This window comes from Cyanistes caeruleus, chromosome 7, assembly GCF_971803275.1.
Source record: "Cyanistes caeruleus chromosome 7, bCyaCae1.hap1.1, whole genome shotgun sequence".
NCBI classification, from domain to species: domain Eukaryota; kingdom Metazoa; phylum Chordata; class Aves; order Passeriformes; family Paridae; genus Cyanistes; species Cyanistes caeruleus.
In genome coordinates this window covers 27,235,973-27,246,198 of record NC_141707.1, presented here as the reverse complement: position 1 = coordinate 27,246,198, position 10,226 = coordinate 27,235,973, and the positions used below count along the sequence as shown (strand labels likewise).

The window sequence follows — 10,226 nt, the reverse complement described above, 5'->3', positions numbered from 1 at the left end:
TTCCTGCTGCTGGAGCTGAGAGTCTGTTTTCCACATATTTCTGTCTTAATTAAGTGCTATACAATAACGAGCATGAACTAAAGACAGGCCAAGAGAACCATAAAAGTATTTCCCTCTTCTGTCTTCTATTTGCCTGAAGTCGAACCCTGTGTTGCATTTTCCACACAGCAACTCCCTAGCTCCTGTCAAGGCTTATTCACAAATCAAGTATTATTTTAGGTTTATTTAGGGGTTTTTTTCTCTTCTTTTTGTTTTCATGATAACATTTATAAGTATATATGTATGTGTTTACATATATATATAATCTTATATATAATTCCAGTTCTGAAAGAGAAAACCTCATTCTTTCATCAAGGAGAAATTCACCCACTGACCTGGAGGTAATTTGAATAATGAACTAAGGTAGTTTTTGATGTTTTTGTAAACAGCACAGACCTGTCAGATTCCGCTCTTCTTTTATCCGACATGATAGATGTGAGATCAAAGACTGCCTGCAGTAACTGCTGCATGTCAGACTTGCATTATTGAGGGAAATATTCCTAGAGCCACTGGTCCATTGCTGCCAAATGGAGGAAACCAATTGGTGTTTTCACCATATTTCCTTCAGCATGCAAGAAATGGTGAAGGTCAATGCAATAGGCTCCTACACTTGCTTGTCCTCTCAGGATTTGAATGTCATTGCTTATCAGTGGAATGAATTTGCCTGTATGGGAACATGAAGAATGTAGAAGACTTAAAAATTAGTCTGGGAGGAATTCTGTGTCTGCTCATGAGATCTTCAGGGCCAGTCTAGAGATGGCAGAGGGAATGAGGCATCTGTTGCCTCAGGAATGAGAAGGAGCAGTCACAGGGGAAGTGACAGTGGAGGGGAGATCAGGATACTCAGACAGTAGTCACTTAGGCAGTTGCACTGCTGACTGTTTTCCTCCGAGTGCTTGACCAACATAAAAGAGTAAGAGGAAGGAGCAGCTCTTCTGACCATGCATTCTCACAAGGAGATGGGCAGGAATCCTGGTGGATATACCACAGGTTACAAGTGCTAATGGCACGAATCATTCTACACTGAAGAGCATTAGTGTTTTGCTACTACATGACCACTACATGTCGAGAAAGGATGGTCTTCAGAACCGGAAAGTCTTCAGAATGGTCCTCCAGCTACAGCCATTGGCTCTAGTGTTTTACTGCTGCCAGATCAAGGGCTTTGAGAAGGGCCAGGGATCTGGTAAGCATAAGTAGTATTTTCCTGTCTCCCTGAGTGAAAACAGGACAGCTGACACTTCTCTTGACTCAAATATAAACTGCTGACTTCCTCTTTCCATGTGTTGCCCATCCCATCACAGTAAGGTCAAACAAGAACCTCTTCACCACCTTCCTTGGGAAACCACAACAGGGAACACACCGGATTTGTCTGAAAAACAGCCAATAGTTTCTTACATTTTGAACTGGAAATCAAGTCTTAGCTGGGTATATGGGTTTTGCCAGCGTTAGTGGTTTGTTTGTAGCAACCAATTAACAGCAGACACAGACTGGCAAAGTAAATATATATATCAAAGACTGATGGTTACAGAGTTCAACTTACTGATACAGGCTCTGAAGGGTCCCTGTGTTCTTTGGTGACCCATGGGTTAGTGCATGTGCTTGACCCCTTGCAGGCACAGAGGAAGAGGGTTTGAACTTGGCAGTAGTATTTACCAAGAGACAGTATGGCAAGAATGGAAGAGCTGTGGAAGCTGGAGGCCAGCACTGATGTTTCAATAGGCAATAACAGCATTGGCAACTGACACAGAGCAAAACACCTCTGAAGAACATAACCAGAAAAGCATTTGATAGAAAAGACCTGTCAAAGCTGACAAAATCAGGGGACTGGCAGAAATCACAAGACTGAGCAGGACCGTACACACACAGTTTCTGAAGATGGCTGAACACAGTCCTTCGCACTGACCACTCCTCCAAACAATGCTGGAGGACCACAAAGCCCAAGAACTGAGGGGTCTCCACAGTGATAGGACCCAGAATTTTCTCCATTGGGAGAAACAGCTGCCAAACTCTGCAAGCTTTGTTTGTCAGTGGAAGGTGATCTGACAGCTTTGTAATAAAGTACAGGGAACGTCTCTTCAGGGACCCAGCAGACAAGACTAGAAGAAAGACATGGGGAAGAAGAGATGCCTCTATAGCATAGCTCTGTCCCATCTTGTCTATCTGCTAGAATCACCCAATACACAACTTATTTTTCATGTCTCAGGAACGTACTGTCTCCATTTGCACCTTTGAAAGTCCTGCATAGTAGTACAAAGGGGACGGCACAAGGAGATTGTGGGAGATGAGAGAAGTGTGCTAAAGAGGGAAGAGATCCTCATCAGTATTTCTGCCATCAAAACTTTGAGGAGGAAAGAAAAAGCGAATTCAAAACCCCAACCCCCACACTAAATTTGCACTTGTTCTCTCAGGCTGGCAGCCTAAAAGTTCATAAACTCAGAAGTACCTTGTCCTGGAGTAAACTGTTCTGAAAACAGTTTCCAATGGCTTCCCCCGAGTTTGCTTTGCTGGTGGCAGCCCTTCGGCTCCATGCTGGCACATGTATGAAGCTCTTTGAACAAGTTTTGACCTTCCTTTAGCCCCTCTGCCCATCAAGCCTGCTAATGACATGCTTCGTATTGCACAGAACACATACAATTGACAAGTTCATAGTGTTGTTTAAATATTAAACAGTCTAGACAGGCTTTTGAGTCTTATGCCGCTGTGAAAAGGCTCAGACCATGCCCATCTCTGAAACTGGGCTGCGGGATCATTTGCACAGTAAGACAGACAATAAGACTTGTATACATTGCCATGCAACAGAATAGACCCCAAACCGCCAGCCCTAAGTGGAAAGTTTATTTCTAAGCACAATATATGGAAAAAAACAAACCAACAAACCCCACAGATATAGAAAACGTTGTAGCAAATCCCTGGTCAAGTAGGACTTCATGTCTGTCGCTACCCTGCACCTCACAGCCGCTTAAAATGTCATGCAATGGAGGAGAGGGCACTCGGACGACAGCCTCCACTTCAGATCAAGGAGGGTCTCCAAGCAGGAGAAGGCTGATGGGACTCCCGCTGTGATTCAGACTGTAACCAGCAAAAGGGCAGCGCTGCTCACCCCCACCACACACCTCGTGACTACCGGTGGTAGACTTAGCACTTCAACAGGCTTTACCAACGTGGATTCTCACAACACCCCTGTGAGGTAGGTACGTATTGTTATTCCCCCTTTGCGTGGAGGGGGGACTGAGCCAAACAGCCCAAGGCTACAGAGTCAGTGGCAGAGCTGGAGTGAGAGTATGCAGAGTCCTGTGTGCTCAGAGTACACCACTCTTTCACAGCAAGTTGTGCTTCTGACCTCATAAATTTTTATCTGTTAGCCAAATTAAAGGAATTTGACTTCTCCATATTAAATGAGTGGAGGGCAGGGAGGGAAACGACATCATGGGTGACAGCTGTCCCTTCGTCTGTGTATGGTTCCCCCTTCCCAAAAACACTATAATTACCCCATCTCTTGGAATGAGGACAACTTCCAGAACAGGCATAGGGGTAAGAGGCTGCTGTGTTTGCTTGCTTTGGCCAGGTTTCTGTCTACTGAAGCAGTTCTTCCAGACATCATTCATTTCAACACCTTCCTTCTAGGGGATAGCTACTTTCAGAAATGATTGGAACTGCCCCTTCCCTCTCCCTCTGCCCACCACCATCTCTTTTCTCCCTTCTGCCAAAAGCACTCTTTGGTAGATAGTAAGTCTGGTCAGACAAAGGTACAGTGGCCTCAGAAACCATGCTGTTTCACACTGGTCCTCAGTAAGCTGGCTTTCTCAGACGGTGTTCCACCTCCCACATTCTCTGCCAGAGAAGTAAGTACCTGTTCTGTTGCATTCTGATATTTAAAGGGACACTGTCAAGTAATCAAGGTGAAAAATACAATCTTGCCTTAAGCTGCTGACCTCCATCTTCAGTGTTGCAGAATGGCTGCTGTGTTCAAACACAGAGGCTGAAGTTTGACACCTTCTCCAGTCCAGAAACACCAGACCTGTGACAGCCTGGCTGCCAAAGGAGCTGGTAGCCCACGTTTGCCTTGTCTCCACAGAAGGTGCGAGAGGTGCTGGTATGATGATGGAGGGCAGCTGCATTCAGCCATCATTTCTTGGCAGTGCTGCTAAATGGATGCAGTTTGGCTGAAGACATCATCTTGATTTTGGAGGGAGCCGGGTTCAGGCTTGATCACTATAGGGTCATTGTTTTGTGACAGCTGAGCTTTTGCTCCTCAATTAGCTAATCTCCGTATTTCTAGGGTTCCTGCTCTTATGCTTCCTCTGTGACAGCTGCAAAATAACTCAACCCCATAGAGCTGGGACATACCCTCCATAGAATGAGGACAGTCAGCAGGAAATCAGAAATACAGATTTCCTCCTGTTGCAGAAGAAAGGTGGGGAGGAGAAGGACAGGGATGGTGAAAGGAATGGGGTGAGTGGAGAGAACCATACATGCCCAAATGGAAAAGGACAAAATCGGTAGGGAAAGAAATTTTATTTTCAAGCTTGTAAGAGAATATTACAAACAATGGAGAGTAAAAAAAGCCCAAACCCTAAAAACTATTTAAAAAGTACTTGACAGTGTCCCTTTAATATCCACAAATGATTCAGCCATTGTGCATTGAAAGAGAATGTTCCTGAAGAGCAACCGATACCTTCGAGGATATATCCCAGAGAAGGAGACTTATTAGAAGTGCTACACAGTCAGTCAGCAACTGTGCTCCCTCTTCAGACTAACTCTCTTTTGGATGATTGAATGGAATAGACTCTGTAATAAACTAACAGACTGGATGTGAAAGGATCAGCCTACAAGACTGAGTGAGACTGTTGCAAATTGAGCAGCAGAGATACAGACACCAAAAAAAAAAAAAAGTATATTTCTAATACATGAGTGTCTGAATCAGCAAGGGAGCAGAAACCCACCAAAGATGGGTCAGCTTCTTGTGATTAGAGTAAAATGGAATGAAATTAACCTGGAATGTCTGCATGGAAAATGATGTGTGTGGGTGGCAAGGTCTGGATGTTGGATTTGGGGTTATGAAGGCATGAATCACACCAGTACTTGTGCTTGAAACACCTGCAGAACGTTTGTACAAAATTTGCCAAAAATGCCTCTACATCAAATAAAGGTCATGGAGCGCCCTCCCCCCTCCCAGTCCTACCCTCACAAGCCCCTTGTCAGGAACATTATGAAAAAAACAGGCTTCTTGGTGAAATTTGGGTATGCCTGGATTTTGTTAAGATTTTCTTAGTGAGATGATTCAATCTCTCTTCTGTAAATCAATACTTGAAAAATCCCCAGCTGTTTCACTTCCGGTACCCCACGGTAAATCAAACAAGGCTCCAGTGACTCATAAAACAAAACAACTCATAGCCCTGGTTAATTGGAGTCTGGAAAATAAAAACACTCCAAATATTTCGTTCCCTTCCATGTTTCTATAAATCTCACACTACATGTGTGTTTGTGTGCGCGTGCATGTGTGTACGGGGGCTGTGCACAGAGCGTTACCTATTCCAGGTAACAGAATTTGTAAGACATGCTAAACCGTCTGTTCCTCTGCTTCCCCAGAACTCTGCCTACTCAGTTTGTAGTCTGTATTGCACTTGTTTTGTTGGTTTTTTTTTGTGATTTGTGTTGTTATTTTTTTTCTTTTTTTTTTTTCTTTTTTTTTTTTTAAACAGGCTGGAAAACATTAACCTCTTTAGCATGAGTGTGCAGCTCTCCCTCCACCTGCTTTTTTCCTTAGCTGGCCAGGTGCCGCCTCTTATATCTTGTGCAGTTACTGAAAAAAGAAAAGGAGAGAAGAAAAAAAAAAAAAAGAAAAAAAAAAAAAAAGGAAAGAGAAAGAAAAAGGCACACCATGCTCCTCTGCTTTATGAGTTCTTTGTCTCCTCCGCTTCGTGTTAAGGCCTCCTGAATTCCTCGGCTCAGACCGTCGTGACCCTCATGACGAGCTCTCTGTTACTACTAGACTGACTCCTCTGTTCGTGAGGCCTCAGGTGGCTGAGTATATGCAGGATGGTATAAGCACAGTGGTGGTCAGAGAGGGTGCCTGTGGCATGGCCGGCAGCCCGTGCCCCGCTGTCGGCTGGAGCGGAGTTAGTGGCTGTACCACCAGTGGAGGATGAGTGGGTGGTTTGGGAGGAGGGGCGCTGATTTGTCCTGGTCCCTGTTTTTTGCTCCTCCATGTCCTTTGTTTTGTCATAGTTCAGCACTTTCCACTGCTGATTGACCGCCTGCCACCGTTTAAAAATCCGGTAAACCGAGGGCCCTTCGTGTATTATTAGACCTGGAGGGAAGGGGGAAAGAAATAAACATAAAACACAAACAAAACTTTAGAAATAACCATAAACCTTCCCCAGCATCATCCCCCAGTTAACTGGTTAAGATCAGCTCTCCAGCCGGTGCTTTCTGAATGATAAATCCTGTATTTTATTTACTGACAGGCAGAGCGCTGGTGCTCCTCCTCTGCTGGATCCCTTTTCCCCCTGAATTAAAGGGATTACAGTTTTATCTCAGCCATCGATAAACAGATCGTAAATGGAGCACAGTGAGTTCTGCTCTTACAGCAAGAGTATCTGTTTACCAACAAATGCCCAAGGTTTATCTCTCACTGGGCTAATTTTGCATGCTGCATAGGCATGATTCACCAAGCCCAGGCGTGTGTTTGGAGGGGGTGTAACTGCAGCTGACGTGTCAGTGACGGCTGCTGCACCAGTGCCGTGTGTGTGCACAGCCCATGTGCACACCCCACACAGCAGCAGAGCAGACACACATGTGGAGGCCAGAGGCAGCAACTGAGCCGAAAAAGAGGTCTGTCTATACGCAAAAGTGGTTTGTTATCCAAGGCAAAGTTTTGCTCATCCGCAGAGCAGGTACCTCATTGAATGTCATTGCCTCCTTTCAAGGGGGAGCTCAGCACACTTGACAGAAAGGGCAGAGGAGCTCCCAGTGTGTGCAAGGTGTGCAGGCAGTGCCTGTGTCCTGCTGTCCGCCCACACGCACAGGGCTGATGTCTGGGGACGGCTCTGGGCTGTAGGACACCAAACTGTTAATGATCTCTGTGCTCATGAGGAGCAGCTCAGGTCCCTCAGTAAGCCAGCAGTTATCTCCCAGCTGTCTCCACCATCCTCCCCACCCTTGCATGAGGACTAAGGAGTTAAAAAATGTAGTTGCTTGGATGATGACCTTGAGTACTTGAATATTAAGTTCTGCTATGATTATTGAAGTTGCCAGACTCTGTCTAGACCGTGTGAAAGTACTAGGTCTAGCAGTGGCTGAAACACAGGTCTTCTTCTCCACGGAGGCTGGAAGAAACTGCAATCTCTCCTGCAGACTGGCTTAGCTGGCACACTAATGTATCTCACAAGCTTTGGTAGAGAGTGGGATTTGTGTGGAATGAGGGGAGTCTGAGTGTCCCTGCTTTGCAGCCATCTGTCTCTTAGGGAAGTGCCTTTGTGTCCTACGTAACTGAAGCCAGACCAGCAGGCAGGACTGGGTGAGTTAGCACATGGATGGCTTCACCATTGTGGGTCAAGATCAAGACTACCAAAAACCTTTCTAAGAAGAGTACCTCTCTTGCCTTCCTTCTTGCTTGCCTTGCAAGCATAAAAATACAGTAACAAGACCCACAAGAATCAATCCCATACCTGAACAAAGGGGCTGACTTGACCCACAATGCGTAAAGAGATTATGGGCACCACAGAATTAAGTGGTTTACAGCTATTCCTGATTAACCAAATGCTACAGCTCTACCCACCACCTAGCTTTTCCAGATAGTTCTAGTTTCTGATGGCAGATAATTACTGGAGAAAACCTGTGCCACATCAGACCCCAAAATATCTGAAGGTCACCTTACCCTTAGGGCTCCCCATTACTCACTGATGGGATGCAGACACTTGGTTTCTTAGTGTCAGCATCTATGTTAGAGAGTTTAAATCACTGCTTCAGTACCGTCTGAGTTTCCAGCCTCCCTGGTTCTAAGCATAACTAGGAGCCCTGCTGACTTGATCACAGGTTAGTTTCAGGGGACTCACATTCATTGGTGAAATGGGGTGCTGAGCCTGCTCACTGGCTGTAGAAGTAACTCCGCTGGATAGTGGAGTTACTGGATCTTGTATGCAGATCTGACTATTTTGGGACAGGGAATGATGTAGGGCACTACAGTACAAGAGAGGTCTACCCTCTGGTTCCCACAGGCCACTAAGATTGCACAGCTGTAACCCTGTACTGCTGCTGGCTTTTTATAAGCAAACCCCATGATGTCATAACAGAAAAATGTGGGTTTTCCTGCCTGCCTTGAAATGTGGCTGAGAATTCTGACGTGGTCTGATCAAAGCATCAACCATAAAAAAGCAGGACTTAGGCAAAGCCTGCAGATCCAGCCAAAGAGACAGAGCTTTGAAGCATGCCTGAAATGGATCAGCCCATGACAAGGGACATTAGACATACATTTAAATGAGCTGTCTGACTGGTAATGAATGAAATTCCACTCTGATCAATGTTTCTCAGTGTTTCTCAGAGACCACTTTAAGCCTGGGATAAAAGAGCCAAAATGAAATGTTTTCTCTTTGGCTGTAGAACATTCTCCATAGAATCAAATCCATTCTACAAAGTATTAAACATCGAGCCAGGATTGTAAATCTATTCTTAATTACCTTATCACAAATATTTAATGCGCAGCCTGATTCAAGAGGGCTGTTTATAAAATTCTTGTTTGTTTGCCTTCTAATTATAAATGTTTATGATCTTATGCAATTAACTGTGTGATGCTGATGGATGGGTTGCTGAGTCAACTAAGCAGCTGTTTTCTTAGATAGTTTTGGTTTCCAAATATTTATAAAAGTACAAAATAACTTGTTTTCATCTATATTTACTGGGCACTAAATTACTTATCGATTTTCCAGTGTCAAGCTCAGGAAGCTGTAAAATTACGAAGGAACCAAGTGGAGTGGTGGGCATGGAAGCGGAAGTAACAGTGATTCATTTACAAAAGGAAGTGCCAAGAGTAAGCAAGAATCTTATCAGTTAACATCAAGCTGCAGGATGCTTAATGCTCGCACTGAAACAAATTTTGTCTGCCTCAGATAAATTAGGATTGGAATTCCTACATTCAGCTCTGTGCATCCCTTAACAAAGACACCCCTCCCTCAAGAATCATTCTTGTTGACAGAGGTGAAATGTTCAATTTAAAGGCCAGAATTCAACGGGAAGTCCTTCAGGAAGGACTGTATTCAACTTGAGGTTGAAGCAATTATTCCATAAGCCAAATCCTCTGTGTGAGTGTGTAAGACTGCAGGTCAGCGTGAACTTCTCTCTTTGTTCAGTCCTCAACACAGAAATGTCTCTATCAGAGTTTCAGATGGATTCTAGGTATATCCTGGTCCTTTTCTACTCCTCCCCATTTTATCTCACCCTCTTCTGCTTCACAAAATCTTTTCTCAGTGGATCCCCTGTGAAAAACATCCTTTTCAGAAGGAAAATTTCTGTGAGTTGTACAAAAAACTTGTTACTCCAGATTGTTGACTGCTTCATGAAATCCCTAGTTTCTAGTGCTGGTGAAACATGGGAGTGAAACTCCCATGGAATATGGGCACTCATGATGTGCTGCTCTCATTCCCATTTTCTCATGTAGAGACCTGGCTGGACCAGCATTGGATGAAATTCATTGATCTAAAAATTGTTGAAAGCTGGACTCTCTTGGGATTAGATGAGACAGAGGTGCATTGGGAAAGTGGGCTTGTAAGAAAACTGATCAAGAGAAAGGTCCTCTTCCAAGGACCAGAAGGGCTGCTGGAAGAACACTGGCAGATGTAACAAGGGAGTTGTTTGTATCTCTGAATGGGGAAGTGAGGATCGGTTGCTGTACCACCATCCTGTGAGATTAACCCAAGGGGTCGTGAGCCTCCAAATCAAAGTAACTTAGGAGCAGCAGTTTCACAGAAATGACATGATGTAAACTCCTGAACATGGTCAGCCTCTGCCACCAAGTGATATTTCCCCCAGAACTTTCTGCCTCTAATTAACCTTCCTCTTACTCCAACACTTGCCATGCATTTTCTTGAAAGAAACAGGTAAATTTTTGGGGCAGGAGCTGTTTCACCTGTTCGCCAGTAAAGAAAACCACCAAAACAGGGCTTCTGCTGACAGTGGGTGGCACATCACCT

The 10,226-nt window shown here is 44.6% G+C and overlaps 1 protein-coding gene across 2 annotated transcripts in view; it reads right to left on the bottom strand.

Moving 5' to 3' along the window:
* Positions 1–4,537: 4,537 nt before the first annotated feature.
* The window catches only part of MARCHF4 (membrane associated ring-CH-type finger 4), a 94,886-nt gene continuing 89,197 nt past the window's right edge, over positions 4,538–10,226 (bottom strand). The window contains exon 4 of one of the 2 annotated variants that reach the window (XM_023930465.2): positions 4,538–6,349. In XM_023930465.2, the coding sequence (XP_023786233.2) occupies positions 5,988–6,349 (362 nt within the window). In that variant the 3' untranslated portion in view covers positions 4,538–5,987. The remainder of the gene's footprint in view (positions 6,350–10,226) is intronic. The other variant, XM_086897938.1, reaches the window with a different exon arrangement.